General features: G+C 39.3%; 1 protein-coding gene across 1 annotated transcript in view; it reads left to right on the top strand.

Moving 5' to 3' along the window:
- SND1 (staphylococcal nuclease and tudor domain containing 1) overlaps positions 1-16,375 on the top strand; it is a 288,682-nt gene that overhangs the window by 86,156 nt on the left and 186,151 nt on the right. Inside the window, exon 12 of the mRNA XM_053464995.1 lies at positions 3,779-3,879. Coding sequence (XP_053320970.1) covers positions 3,779-3,879 — 101 coding nt within the window. The remainder of the gene's footprint in view (positions 1-3,778; positions 3,880-16,375) is intronic.

Below are 16,375 nucleotides of genomic sequence, written 5' to 3'. Positions count from 1 at the left end.
ACGTTTTTTTTTTTTTTCATCTTGCAACTCCTGGAACACAGTTGCTTTATTCTGTCTCTTGGCAGCTCCTGATCACAGCAAGGTGAGAGAACAGGCATTTAACTGCATCCATGTATGTGAATGGCTGCAGCAGCAACATGCATGGAAGCGCAGGGCGTCTGCTATAGGCTGACTGCTCTGGTCATGAAGCGGTTGACTAAAGCAGTGACAGGAGGGTGATGCGCCAGGTATGTCATTGGTCCTCTAGGGATATTTTAATGACCTACCTGATGGATAACCTTTAGTGTAACTGAATGAGTTAGGAAAGGGAGGCGAATTGGGTTTGAGAAAGGCGTTTGACCCTGAGACCAATGTCTTGTACACATTTTGTTGACTTTGTGGTGAGCTGGTGAGTTTGTTCAGTTGAACTCTTGGCTTCCTGCAGGGTTAAGTGTGCTCTGCTTCACTGGAGCTTTGTGGATTGGCTTGGTTTTAGTTTCTCTGAATGTGTTCTGCTGTTGGCTTTGTGAATAGGCACAGTGATTGTATGGTAACATTAAAAATGTGTGTTCTGAGATGCCTGGAACTTTTAAAACTAGTTACTGTTCAATACTTTGCTTTCTAACATTTTGTTTGACCACATTTTATTAACACTGTTCTCTCCTCTATGCATGGCAACTTGTTTGAATGTTGAGGAATACAATCGGATCTAGTGTAACCAGAATGTGTGATATTAAATACCTGAAGACTTGAACTATTTTATTGAAAGAGTAGAGGCATAATTTCTGTACAGCTTAAAAGCACTTTTCCAAGAATGTCATAATTTTAAAACGATATTGGCAGAAGAAAAGACTTGGATGCTTTCAGTTTATCCAGCACTCGGCATTCAATTTTTTTTCTATAGTTTTCTCACATTAAAGGTAGAATTCATACTATTTCACATCAATCACCTGCATGTTCCTCCAGAAGGCTTGTTACAATTTCTCAGCCATTCCCACAAATGGCCCCCTTAAGCATCGAGATGGCAAAACATCCTTGATTTGCACTTCCCTAAGCAGTTATTATTTTTTCTGCAGACCCATGAACTTTTGGCCATTGCAGGAAACTGCTGTTTATCAGAAAACAGTAGACCTGTTTCATAAAAAAAAATCTGAAAAAAGCAAGTGTCTGGCTTAAAATCTTCAGGTCCTTTTTTTATGAAACAATTCTAATGTTAGAATCTGGAACCTACACTATCTTCATTAGCCTGGTTGGCTTATGGCAGTAGGAGTGGTATTTCGGCACTGGAAGGCACTTCTGCACTGGAAGGCTATCACCCATTTGTAACCTCTATTGTTTGTCGTTCTGCACTGTTATAATGCCTCAATATACCTGTTACCATGTTACTGCTTTACAAAAGCTGTCAACATCCTGAATACTGTGTTCATAGGATCAAGACAGTATATCATAAAAGAGACCTGTTTGACAGGAAAGTCAAATAAAGGACATTGGCTATTAGCAGACTGCTAGCTACTCCTTGTTGGTTTTAAAAGAATATTCTTCAAGAGGTCAATTCCACTAATCCCTTATTGTGCTTCTCATCATACTGAGTAATTTTATGTATATACCATACTGACATCTGCGTTTTGTAAAGTTGCAAGAAAGTGGGCCCTTTGGAATTACCAGCACTTATGTATAAATTTTGTCTTAGGATGTTTTTTCTAAGTTACGATAATGGAAAAAACAATCTGTTCTAACTCATAAGACACCATTTATTGTATTGTGTATTGTAATCCATATTGCACACATTATTCAAACATTTAGTGTGGTTTGGAAAAAGTATGCAAACCCCTGTGCTAATCACTTCAACAAAAGCTGTTTGGAGTCAGGAGTTAACAAACTGGGGTCCAATCAATGAAGTGGGTTTGTAGGTGTGTTTTACAACTACTTTGACCCCCCCAAAAAACCCTTTAAACATAGATGTTGCAAAAACCAAACTGTGTGAACCATGATTTACAAAAAAGGCAGAAGACCTGCATAAAGCTAGAAAGGGTTACAAAGTAATCTGAGTTCATAAACAATGTCTAACTGATAAATATGTAAACTGAGACAATTTTGTAATGTGGCTGCTCTCCCTAGAAGTGCTATGGAATTTGGCACTGTATAAAACAATAATAAAGTGGGCACCTAGCCAAGATGACTCAAAGGGCAGAATGCTCAATGAGGTAACAGAACCCTAGACTAACATCGAAAGGCTTGAAGGAATTGCACTGGAGTCCATGGCAGGAAGTCGCTCCAATTTAAAATTGCTTGGCTGAAGTGTGCTGAAGAGCATCTTGGCTCCACAATGCTACTGGGAACATGTTTGTGGACTAAGGGAAGGTTGAATTATTCAGGAAGAAAATGCAGCACTATATATGCCATTACAAGGGCCCCACATACCCACATGAAAACATCATCCCAACGGTGAAGTAAAGTGAAATAGGTGGTGCCTAAATATCAAAGTAAATCTACTACAGCAAGGCTTACAAAAAACAGAAGTTTTGGAGTGGCTCAGTCAGAGCCCAGACCTTAACCCATTAGAAATACTGTGGAATGACCACGCCTGTTGTTCACACCAGACATCCTAATATGACTGAGCTTAGGCAGTTCTGGTCTCATAATCCTCCAGGGCATTGTGCAGGTCTGATCCGCAGATACAGGAAGCTCTTGTTTGAGATTATTGCTGCCAACCGAGGTTTGACCAGTTGTTTAAATCCAAGGGTTCACTTTTTTCACCACACTTTTTTCACAACCTCTGTGAATGTTTAATGGATGTTACAGTAAAGACATAAGATTATAGTTTGTTACTAGTTTAAGCACATTCCATGTCTATGCTTGTGATTTAGGTGTAGATCAGTTTATATTTTATGAACAATTAATGCAGAAAACCAGGTAATTCCAAAGGGTTCATTTACTCTTTCGTGCCACTGTATATTGTATGTGGATAAAGATTATATATATATATTATATATTGTTCGGCAGAAGTCATTCAGCTAAGTGTGTGAAGCTGGATGCTGTAGTACTAGGATTTTGTTCTTTTGTATTACAGAACTGCTCTCCATTACAGTAAGCCGGATAGCTTGGGAAGGTTTACAGAGTTATCTAGAGCTTGCAAGCTGTCATTCTTTTTCTTCTTGGCTTGATGAGTGTGAGTTTGTCAGAGATGGAAGACAACAGTGAAAGGCGCACAGCCTGTGATTATTGTAGGAACCTTTATCCTGCAGAATGCGCTGCTGTAACACAGCACAGTGCTACTGATCTACAGTACTTGTTGGTGCGGTTTTTTTTTTGTTACTTTTCTGGATATGTTGGAACTGAATTCAAACCATTAAAATTGTATGAATCAGTTTGGCAAACTGCTGCATCCATACCAGTTAAATATAGTGCTTGGTTATTTTGAGTATTCTCTTGGTGTAGCCAAAAGGGAGCTCTATGGTTGGACTACAGATCTCATGATGCCTACTCCTTGCTTTATGTAACTATCTGATTTAGTCTTAAGCCACAATTTGTGTAAACTGTAGTATGTCTACTGAACCAAATGTGAACAAACTGTTAAGGAGTCTGGATTCGCCAAAACATCTCTAGAGTCTGACTTTCAATGTTTAGGAGAGTGAGCCCTTCTACGATAATGTATCATAAGATCTTCAGGGTGATTGCTGCTTAAGTAATTTTATTCCAAATAAATCTCACCTTGTAACAGTTTTTGTATGAACTGTATATTTTGATTTACTTTTTTCTTAACAAATTTTTTTTTTTTCCCCCCACTTCCATTCGCTAGGTGAACGTGAATGTAGATTACATCAGATCAGCAAGTGCTGCAACAGACACAGTCCCAGCGTTTTCAGAGCGTACCTGCGCCACTGTCACCATCGGAGGAATGTAAGTACAACTTCATCTCCCCAGGGTCTTGCATATATACAATATACAGATATCCCCTGTAATACTTAATACTTAGTCCCATGTAAGGGTCAAATATTTCACGGATCGGAGGGAATGATGGAATGCAGGCTATGACATGGTAATGGATTAACATGAACATTTTAAGCTTGCTTTGCAATATATTAACCATTGGAGTTTCTTTATTTTACTCTAATTTTTACTGTACAAGGAATACAGAATCTTCTACTGAAATTCTAATTAAATGCATTACAACTGCCAATATTCGCTTTGTCATTATCAGAAACCAATTTCCTTTGCTGCTAATTTGCAATTGGTCTTACTTAGGAGAGTTGGGTTACTTAGTTTTTTCTTTAAAGGTATCAACTAATATTGAGGAGAGATTTGTCTTATAGACAAATATCTAGCTCACATGTAGTAATCTCTGGATATGTTACATGAAGGTTAAGGATTTTCAGTCTTAATTTTGATATAATCTAATCAACTATCGGTATCCTACATAAATCCTGAATAAATAGACCAATAAAAGTTGTGTGCTAGGCATAGCTGTTCGTATTTCATTGCCTGCTGCACATCACCTGTGCCTTTATAGCATATATAATGCTGATTTACGCACTTCCCCAAACAATCTTCCACTGGCATCTGCATTCTGGGCAGGCTGTTTTCCATTGTCCTTGTGATGTCGATTCTGCCAGCAAAAGTTTTATTTCCCCTGTTCCAGGAAGTGGTTTGGCAATTTGTCATGGGTGCTTCTCCATAGCTAGTCTTGGACCGGTCCCAACGTGTTCTTGGCCATAATCTTTGTACTGGAGAAAGCCCTTTATGAGACAATGGAGCTTTACCCTTGGAGCTGCTAAGCCAACTGGAACTTAGAAATTGCCAGTAACACACAAATTAAGACATGCTTACAAAGCCCAATTCTTCAGGGGGATTGTTCTAGGCTGGTGGATTCTAACCCGTTCAGTACCACACAGATAAAAAGTAAATAGTAAAGACCAGAGTAAATTAACAGTGCCAATTTCATTATGTTTAGATTAGTCACCATATTAAGAAATGTTTGCTTTTAAATTTTCCCGAAACAGTCTCATGTAGTATATAAATTAACCAGCTCTGCTGCCTCTTCATTCCAGCATGGATTGACAACATCTCCTTATCCTGTTACAAAAAGATATTTAATTCAAACTATTTAGTAACTTAATGTGTTCACATGCGGAGTAGGTATCTTTAAACTTTAATTTTTAGAGGTGCTGAATTTTGTGTTCTGCCAAGTCTTATAACAGGACAGAAGTAGAACATTTTTAGTAATATGCACGGTGATCTGGATATGGAGCAAATACCGAGTCACCCAATCTGGCTGTGCATCAGTCTCCTACATTTTTATATATATATATTTTTTTTGTAGGGCTTCTGAGACTAAATACAGATTTTAATTTACTCTTACACATTTTTCATTGCGAGCCTTCATTCCTCTCGATTCCCAGTGATCATTAATATTTAATAATTTGCTATTCTTTATTACTGTTCTGGCCTCTGGGGGCACTATGGTATTGTCATCTGCATCCGATATTGATCTTTTACTACAAAACCTTGTGTTGCAATGTGTTTGGCCTCTTCGTTGCTTGCTTTGATTAATCACTTTTTTGTTCAGTCTGATGGTGTGGACTGCATAGGAATGAGTGAGTTACCGTAGCTATGATATGACAACCAATGTCATTGCATCCAAGTAGCAATTTATTTAAGCATACAGTAGAGAACCAAGCTTTTTTGGCACAGTAGACCTGCACCTGAATACTACATACTGTTGCAAAGCAATGCTCGTTGATACTTATGACAATGGAAGCATCAGTGTCGCTTGTGTTTGCAGGGAGATTACCAGAGCCAACGGCAAAAAGCTTATTGTAGACAAGGATGAATACAGTATTTTAAGTAGATTTTGAATCAACTCCAGTTGAAGCGTCCATGGGTAGAATCTATTTTTTTTTTCTTTACAGAACTCTGTATTGTTAGTATTAAAGTAATTGGCTATATTATGTTACTGCCTGGCAGAATGAATGTTTGCATTTCTGACAAGTTTAGTCCACATAAAAGAACTGCTGGTTAACAGGTCTGGTGGAGTGGCGGGTCCAGAGCCTGATCTCTGCAGGACACTTATGCCAACGTACCCATGCAGGCACTTTATGGCTCAAGTGCTCTTCTGGTCTGTTGGTTTATAACAATGAAGTAACAGATGCCTATTTGCATGGCTTTACCACAAAGTCATATGATAGTCAACAGGGTAGCTCAGTCTTATTCACGCAGATGGTCCTTGTAAGTCAAGCCTATGGCAGAAAGGATTTTAGCAGGCAAACGGGACTCCTTTGGCATTACAAAAAATCCGCTGGTTTTGGTGGTGGAGCATGTAAAGTCGCAATCGCACGACTGGCAGCCTCTGGGACTGCAGATAAAGTAAGTTTATTGGAAAGAAACCCACTTTTCCTGCAAACAGCCGGTAAATATAGAGGGATATAATCGCTCTATGTGAGAGCATTGGCTTAACAGTATTTCTTGATTGTAGCCATAATTTCAGAAGTTGTTTGCTATTAGTTTGAGAGAGCATGAAACTGGAGAATGCTTTTATTGTATTGAAGAAAACTAGCAGAAGAATTTCCAACAGGCTAATTTAATCAAGCATCACCTCAGTGTGGGGCTTTTATGACTGGGATTAGAAAGTCAGGCCAAATGTGCCTTTAATTGCTCTGGGGGAGCCATGTATTTAAAGCGACAGCTTTAGGAATATATAGGTTAAGGGTTCCTAGTATTTTAAGGTCAGCGTAGTAGGGTTCAGTAATATTCTATAGATAGAATTAGAAATGTTCAGCGTCGGCCATGGACAGTACCTGGAATCTCAAGATCGAAACTGGTGAGCCCGGTCAGTGCAGGTCCTATTGCCTTAGAACCAACTCACCAATTTAACAGAACAATGCTGAGTGAATGCTATGCACCCTTTATACTTTTATGCAACACTTAATTTGGTAACAGATTGTAGGGTAGACTATAGCACCCTCTGTGCTTATTTTTTTTTTTTTTTTTTTTTTTTATGCACTTAGTTCTAATCTTCTGCAGAAGAGAATGTGGTGTTTTTGGAGTCCTTTGCTATGATTAAACTAGTCTGCTCTCAAACAATTGAAAATACATGCTTAGTTTGTATGTGTCTTTAGATTGTGCTTAGAATGACAAATCATTGAGCATTGTGAATTTGACATTGTATGGCAGCCAGGGTTCTGCGTTCTTGTCTAGTATCGGACCTCTGCCTCTACTTGCTGTGGAAATGATGTATTCTTGGCTGTTACTCTCTTTAGCAACACAACTATCTTATCTCATGCATGATAATCTTTAAACTAGGGCTGCAACTAACGATTATATTAATAATCGATTAATCGGCCGATTATTTTGTCGATTAATCGGATTAAAAAAAAGCAATATTCTCTCTCTCTCTCTCTCTCTCTCTAGAAGCGGAGGTAAGTAAAAGGAGCCTAGTGCTCCAACGACGAATCGATTAATCGATAACAGAAATCGTTGTCGAAGATTTCCATTATCGATTTTATCGATTCGTTGTTTCAGCTCTACTTTAAACTACCCCCTGCATTTGGCAATTAAAACAGATCACTAGCAGCGGGACTCAAATATTGTCAATTATCTGAATTCTAAAAAGTGCAATGTGCTTTGATAGTTCTAGGTAAAAAAAATGGACCTATGCAAGTAATCCTAATCACAGGGGAACTCAATCAGTGTTGCAGCAACACCTTGTCCCGTACGAATTGGGTAGTGAAATCCTGTATATCTTGGCGTAATGTGAATCCACCAGTAAAAAGTGGTATTTCAATACGGACAGTTTGTTCGCTATCGGCCCCTTACAGGATGCATTTTTAAATTGTTTTTCCCAAAATTAATAAAAACAAACTTTACCGTAGGTACAAGCCGCAGCTCTCCTTCACCATGGTCCAATTCTTGCCACTGGCTGCTTGAAGCAGCCAATCAATGCAGGAAAGTTCTCCCTTTGAAATCAGGTTCATCAGTAAATATACAGCAACTGGCTTCCTAACGTGTATTGGGTATGATATCATGCTTTGGGTGCTGCTTTAACGTTCAACAAAATAAGCCAGTGTATACAGTATTTTTATATAAGAAATCATTGGCTGCCTCTATACTTTAGTTCACCTCTGTGAATTACATTTCATTTGAAGATATTAATTTATTTTAACAGCACTTCTCTTCTAGAACATTTCTGTTTCAAGGTCTTGGCAAGAGGTTCATTGAATTGAATGCCCTGTATGATATTTTATGTTCTAGTTGTGTCTCTGAGAAGTGTAGCAGCTTTGGGAGCCTGCTCAATTACCTGTAGATTGACGTAGCTGTGCTTAGCTTTTTGTAAGCCTTTTCTTTTTATTGCTTGCCCCAACAGGGGTGGGCAGGCTGAGCATGGAGCCTCATAGCCACTGCGCAGCCTTGTCCGAGCGCCTCTGTTTACTGTTTGGCCTTTGAGATTAAAAGCACTAATATATTTCTGAAAAGGTCTACTGTAGTCATGGCTTCGGGCTGCCTCTAAAATTAGAAATGGAGAAAGTGTTTTCACCCCTGAGCTTAGAGATGGATATAAAAGGCACACATTAAGGATTATATTGTCCAAACTGACTTTTACGGCTTGCCATTTGAGTGGTAAACGGTGGTGTAGCCTCGCTAAAAATATATATCCTGTTTGGTTTTTTTTCCCTCTCTCCAGGGAAATGTGATAAAGTGACAGTGCTTTTTTTGAGGACTTATACGAGACTCATTTTATCCTGAAACACCTATGTGAATAGCTTTCCACATTAAACAGCTGGGTGCTGCTGCCAGTTACTGTACCCTACATCCCTGGTACACAAACTCTTCTCGAGGAGGTTACCCCATTCCTTAGAACTGGTCTTTCAGCGGCTCCAAATGAAGAAAGATCTTTGCATGTGTATATTGTACAATATTTTGTTAATCAGGATCAACGCTTCATCGCTTTTAGGTTACAGATACATTGTTCCAGCATTCTGTAAGCGTTTAAGGCTTGTATTAAAATTGTAATCTTTTTTGGAAACTAGGGGGCTTATTAGTGGCTTCAATCTAGTCTATGTATGCAGTGATGAATCCCTTTTGTATGCAATAGAATAAAATATTCCTTTTATATGGATTTAGCAAATAGTTAGACTGGGAATTTGGGCTCTACACTGAGCTGTATTAGAGAATGGACTTGCGTTGCCTAAAGTGTGTGGGTATCTGTGCACGGACATTGTTTGGAAGCTGACCTCCAGCGCATACGGTTCGGTTTAGTTTCCTCTTGCAGGGCACGCTGGGATTTTTAATTAATTGCGAAATGTTTACTGCAGCTGGACTGAGCCTCTGGGTGCTGTGTGCTTGTAGAGTTGAATGTTTCCGATAGATTAATTGTCAGAGATAAGCTTTATGACCTTGCAGAATTTCTGAATGAGATCAGAGCTTGAGCTAAGCTTCCAGCTTTTAATATTAAACTCTGCGTGTATTAGTAGTTTTTAAGAGCAAATGTTTTGATGATTATAACACTTCAGCATTCTCAGAAATGCTTAAACCGGACAACATGGGTGGTTTTAGTGAAGTTTTAATCTGTTGCAGCCTCCTCTCCACAGATTCACCTACACACAACCTTTGTTCCTCTGCTGCCAATGATAGAGTTGTCAGATCTGTATTGCTTTGTGACTTCATGTAGCCCTGATTTTTTTTTTCATACCTCACTGCTGAAACCTAATAAAAGCTAACTTGTGTTTGTTTCAGTCTCTGAAGTACACAAACTCTGATTCCTAGTACTTAACTAGTTGTAAAATGGCCTCACTGATTTGACCCATCTCAGAAGTGCAGTACTGTTATTTCTCACTGTATGACACCTCAGAAGGGCCTAGGTCACGGAGGGGCAATAAATGCCTCAATTATGTTTTTACATAGTTATAGCCCTGGTTGTGTTCTTTACCACCACTTGTCTGTAAAGCTACTCCATATTCTAGTGTCATTGATGAAAGAAGGTACTAGCTTAAGTCACACTTATTCTCCGTTGATAGAATTTACTCGTACAATCGTGTCCTTACTCCTCGGATAAGGAAACGGTTGTAGAACAGAATACACAATTCTGCCTTGTTCTTTTTGTGTTGGGAGACAAACTTATTTCTTTGTCTTCTAATTTTGTTCCATCCTTGCCTTCTAACGTCTAACATCATAATGTCTGTTTAACTGATATCTTAAGATTTAATGCTCAGCAGTTTGTTGCCAAAAATATGTAATGCTGACCATGGAGCTTTGAATAAATATCACATTGATAAATTTTTTTGTGAACTAAAATGTATTTGCACACCATGGGTCTTTAAGACTGATGTAATATGCTGAACAGTACATCACAATAAGGTAGAGAAAGGGAGAAGAAAAGCTGACAGTGAAATACAGGAGATGTGACAAGCTGGTAAGGATGGCGAGTGTCTGAATCATTGCAAAACACAGACTGGCAGGTACAGTAAAACAGACTGACGCATACAGCAGACACAATGGAGACAAGGGATGTGACATTGATGGAGAATAGGTTGCAAACGAAAGCATAAAGCATTGAAATTTGCCACTGGATGCAAAAAAAATGTGCTACTGTCCAAGTAAACCATGCTAAGATTGTGTAGGAGGTACCAAGACTGAAGATCCAAGACGTCTGGGTGGTTTCCATGTTGTGTGTATGTGAAGGTCATATGCTGTAGGATACTTGGTGCTTGAAGCAGACCTGTCACTATTCCCAAATCCAATGTTTTACACTTCAATTAGCGAAAATTGCAGTGGTCTACAGAAATTCAGGGGAGGTATATACCGTGGCAGCAGTGACTTCCATGTTCTCATGGTCTGGCTATTCTCTCCAAACTTTGGGCTATAGGAACATGCAGCAAAGAGAAGGCATTGTCTACTATGAGTGGTGAAGGGTTAATCCCCGCATCCAGTAGCTGGCTCTGGTAATCCTGCTCCCCTGACATTCTCCTTGGATCAGGAGCCCTTTATATTAATGCCTCATGTTGCAGTAACTTAGTACTTGGCTCTGTCCACTTAAATGTTAAAGGAATAAACATGGCTTTACTTCCATTCATTATTCTTTGGGGCCTCTTGAAACGCAGCCTATGTGTATATTTTCCTTCTCAGGGCTGTTGAAGGTCCTTGTTTATATGAATTGGAGGTTGGAAGTGCATGTTGTTAGTTTGATAGTAGCTCGTATAATGCGGAGCTACAGGAGACAGGTTAGTGGCTCTGATTTAGAAGTGCTGCTCTTATCTTCCATATTCTTAAGATTGTAATGCAAATAGTTCGCGTGCAGACCTTATTGATTACCTTTGAGTTTGGATTATTGATTTTGGCCCTCAGCTCGATGTATGTAATTTATTCAGAATTCGTCAAGGCATCTGTGAATCACAGTATGTGGGTTTTACGGTGGAATCTGACTATAGGTATAAGCCCTTGCTACAGGGAAGTTTAAAGCAAAGGATGGAATAATGAAAGCAGAAAAGCCAAGTTGGATAGGTGGTTAGAGGGAATAATCTACCCATTGTTGAGTAATACATGTAATGTATGAACATTACATCTGTTTGACCGCAACTCTTCTTATAAAGGTTTCAAGGCAGGTTTAAATTTTCTGTAGACCTGCTAGGCTAGTCCCCACACATTGAAGAGAAATTGACTTTGGTAATGAATATTTGATATGGCATTTGGCGGTTTTGCTTTCAACCTAGTGCAGTGTCCTCTAACCTGCAAGAGCTTCCATTAGTTGCCATATGGGAGGATGTTTGCCCATGTCCGGCTATGAACCCACCTACAGGGCAGTTATGTATATAGGAAATGTCTTCACAGATGCTCTGTTAGAAGTGTGGAAGGGTGGTATGTGTTTAATGCTTTGAAAGCAGAGGGTCCCACAAAGACTTCACCTGTTGTACATGGTTGAAAGCTTCTGTGCAAGCATCAGAGCAGTTTATAGTATTTGATTACTGATACAAAGTTTAACCACTTTTTTTTGTTATAAAACGTTCATTTCCTGATAGCCAGAATGTTAATTGCACTAGCATTTTTTATTTCCCTAAGTTTAATCATCGCCCAGAAATGTGAAGTGTTGTGCTTTAAGCCTGTTTCCAGTTTTGCTGGCAACAACATATCGGTGCTTGTATTATCTGCCAATAAATGTGAAGTGGTTTGATGCACTTAGCAGTAGTAGGGTTGAGTCTAATGTTGCGCTCGGTTAAAGTGTCCAATTTACATGAGTAGGTAGAACAGCAAAAATATGTAATAACATAACAATCAAAAATTTCATGAGACCCCCGTGTAGTAAATAGCATGGTATCTGGGAGGGAGGGGGGTGGGATCAGTTTGAAACAGTGGCCCTGACAGGGGAATAACTTTGAAAACTAAATTCTGGCTCATGACCAAAGCTTGCAATGTTTTTGGGTGACTACAGTGGTTTTCAATTCAAGTAATATTTCATTTTTAGGTGTTATCGTCCCTTTGGGACTTGAACTGCTGAAACAGTGTCTAAATATCATGGAAAATGTAACATACTATAATTAAACAGAACTCAAGAGAAGAATTATTGCTGTAATTACCAAGCCATGGTGATCAGTAAAGCGCCCTGTGGATTGAAAAAACTAAAAGCAACTGGAATCTTCTATTACTTAGAAGAAACCGATTAGTTTGAGGTCAGCATGTAGAACGAAGATTTAGTATTGTCCTGTGAGAGTTAGAGGATTTGCAACACCCTGTGAAATGATTGTCAGCATGCAGAGGGTTAAGCATCCAAGCCCCTTGGACCGATAAGTATGTAGTCCGGTCCTAATAGAGCTCAGCTGGTTAGGTGTAGGGTCAGTCTGTATCTGCTAGAGGTACAGTTTGAAGCCGAGGGTGTCCGGCTCTTCTGTGTTGCTCTGTGACAAGCGAGCGAGGTGTGGTGTGCTTGCCAGCCCGAGCCCAGCTGATCTGTCATTCTCTGCATGTCTGGGAATGTTAATAACTGTCAATAGTAACAGCTCTGTGATGGTTTGAAGCTTTTAGTGGTTATCTTGTCTCATGTGAATTGGAAAAGGTTGAAGCTTCAAGTTGTTACAATACGCAGCGGGAGCACTAGACCTCTTGTTCTGTAAATCTGCATGTTTTTAAAGTTGGTCCCATTAATGCACCCACCATTTTTATAATGTACTTCCCGATGCACGGTAATAAAGAATGGTGTTCATTTTTAAAGGTGGCAACAGTGTCACCACCATTTACCAAGTCCCCTCACACTTTCCTCCATTTATGGATACTTTATTGATGACAAATCCACTTAGAAATGTAGAATTTAATTTACTCAATATGAATATTTAAATACTATAATATGCAGCTTTTAATCGAGGTAACCTTTTTGTTGCCCTAAGCTTTTATGGAGATTTCTGCATTATTTTTCAAGATGTTGTGCTCCACTGAGATCTACCTTTTCCGCTGCAGGTCATGTTTTTCAATAAATAACTTTCCCGACTTGGGATAAATGTCTCCATAAAACTATTTTAACTCTTCTCCTCTCGTTTACATGCTACGCATAACTAAATTTCTAAATAAATACCAGAACTTTGAGGGCTGTCTGCTATTAACCTAGTATGTGGTAGGACAAAATGAGGGATCCTAATTTAATACAGAGGTGCTTGTCAGCTGCGGTATTGTCCTATATTCAGCAAAGGAATTGTTTTCAGGATTGGAAACAATCAAGTCACTAAGGTGTAATAAGGCTGTTCCATTGGTAATTGCATACTTTTCATCCTCGTTTTGGGGCAAAAATTGTCTGTGTAGAGGATTTATAGCTTTCATCTAAAACGGTTGAGACTTGTCCACGATGGAGAAGCTTAAAGAGAATCTGATTGGGCACATTGGAACAACAAGGTGATGTCGGGCAAGAAACACGGTGTCTGGAATCCAGCACTCCAAATCTTGCAGCTTTCCTCTGTAGGCAGTATATGCATCTCTGCGGTTATTGATGAGGTAGAAATCTCACGGCCCTCATGGGAGCTGTATTTTGTCCTGCTGCCTGACACTGTTTTTTTCCTCCTAATTTAACCAACCTGGTTCATGGTTTCAATAACCAATGTGCTTACATAAGCTTAGCTCTTCTGGCTGACGTAGACACTGCGGGTGGGTTAGGAATATAATTAATACAATCGAGCTCTTGCCTATTCCATTATATATATTTTCCTGTATACTAAGGAAATGGTACAGGGATTGCAGAGACGTACAATTGCAAAGTGCTAATTACATGGCATTCACTAATTATACCAGCTTTCCTTAACTGTAATGCGCGAAAGAGCTCAGCTTGGATCTGTTTGTATTTTCAGACAAAAGTTGTAACGTTCTTTTCAAGAGACAAGACAAGTGTAAGAACATTAAGAGGTTTGACATGGTCTTAAGCTCCTGGCAGTCATATTAACGTTTCTAAACTTCTACTAGAACAGAATGTGGCTATAATCCCTCTCGATGTGTGCAGTTGCACTGCTATGGGGAGCACAAGTACTGCTTAGAGGCAGTGGCTTGTAGGTTTTTTCCCTTTATGTAGCTATCATACCTGACAAAAAGTCAAACCGTACAAACTAAAATGAAAATGTTTACCGTTGACAAATCAACATAAAATAGATCTCACATTTCCCAAATAAAAAAATATAGATCTGTACACAAAACACATGTAACTATTTTAGTGAAGAGGCTGGTGGCCCAGCTGCTCTGAGCCACTGATCTCCGCTTCCATGAGGAATGTCTTCGAAAAAATTACACTGTCAAACAAAGCACAAGATAGTTTAATTAAATTATGCTAAAAGCGAAGATATGTTGCCCTGTAAATGTTATAGGAAAGCCTGCACATCTGGCACTGTTACGACTTGGATTGTGCCAAGCATGCACTGGATAGTAAGGTACCAAAGTTGTGTGTAAAATGTGCGATTGAGGTTCTTGACAGTATACATGCATACTCTGGGCTAGTGCAAAAAATGAGGTTCTTAAACAATGTTGGTTTCTGATTGTACTACTTGGCTCCTTCATAACCTGCAATGTTCGGAACGCTTGTAAGAGACCAACTTAGACAGCCTGCCAAAGAGTACTCCTAGTGACAGCAGGTTAAGGAAAATGTAGAACCTGTAAATATTCCCTAATTTAAATTGGCATTTGTGTAAATACACTTTGTAAAATGACTTGAGCAACGAGATTATCAACACTATTTTTTTCCCTTAAACATTCTTTTATCATCCAGTTAGTATTCCAAGCCTGAGGAAAGTCGCTTACTTGTTTGTAAAGTAATTATGTATCTGTCACTAGTCAAACTGAAATAAAATGAGTTGCTGTGCTGGAATCCTGTTTTGCAGACAAGGCAGATATATATTTAACAGAAGTAGTAGAGCATTTCGCTTGGCCCATTTGTTGCCAGAAGGTCCCACGTTAACTCCCGCAAGGAAAAACACTGGCTCCAGAGTCACTTGACTGCTAAGGAGTTCAACTGTCTCATGTAGGAAAGCAGTCATGAACCCGTTGCCAAGGTATTTGCAACACATTGCTTTAAATATGCAAGTTTTTGTTGTGAATAACCTTAGGAGCTAGGCGACCCTGTAAGCGTAAGTAATGTCTGTTTTGGCAGGCTTGTATTACTGTAGCTCTCCCTGTTGTGCGCTGGAGGCCATAGGCTGTGGTGCAAGGTGTATTTTACCTACTGTTGGTTAGGCTGTATTTAGGCCTTTTGTTTCTCTTGCAGCTTCTCCATTTGGGTCTTTGATTTTGTAAGCTAGTCCTTTGTTTCCGATTGACGTGTGGCAGCAGCTCTGTCAGCCTGTCAGTGAGTTAATGATCTATGCTCCCCATGTGGCTAGAAGCATTTCAGAGCTGGCACCTGATTAGCACCACTCTTGGTGGCTTTGCAGACATGTAAGGCTGCACTCTTGACAGCTCAACGCTTTCCAAAATGTCCAGAAAGTGGTAGGGTGACAATGCCCATTCTGTCATGATCTACTCTCACTATATAACTTCTGGTGGCACAAATTTGCACCATTATGACCATGCTTACAAAATGCAGAAACTGTTTAGGAGTTAAGTTTTGTATGTGATGTATAACTTATGTTGCCATGTTCTTGGTAGAGCTTTATCCAGGTTGGTAAAAATTAAATAAACTGTCCGTAGATTCTTTAAATCTAGTAGACAAAATGTATTGGTATTTGTTGTCATATTCTGAACTAAAACACAGGTTGACAGTGTTTTGTGAATAAGCACTGCAGGAGTTGGATGCTAATGGCTACCAACTTCAATGTCAGATCTGGATACTGGGTATTGTAATAAACTTGGTAATGTGTCGGTGATGCAATCTGAATTGACATAAAGGGGAAAAGTTAAGGCAGGGAGAAATAGTACATCTCATTACTATTACTGCAGAGGGAAAAGC

The sequence above is a fragment of the Spea bombifrons genome, chromosome 4 (assembly GCF_027358695.1).
Source record: "Spea bombifrons isolate aSpeBom1 chromosome 4, aSpeBom1.2.pri, whole genome shotgun sequence".
Taxonomy (NCBI): Eukaryota; Metazoa; Chordata; class Amphibia; order Anura; family Pelobatidae; genus Spea; species Spea bombifrons.
The sequence above is the reverse complement of the archived record's forward strand: the minus strand, read 5'-3'. Positions and strand labels throughout refer to the sequence as shown.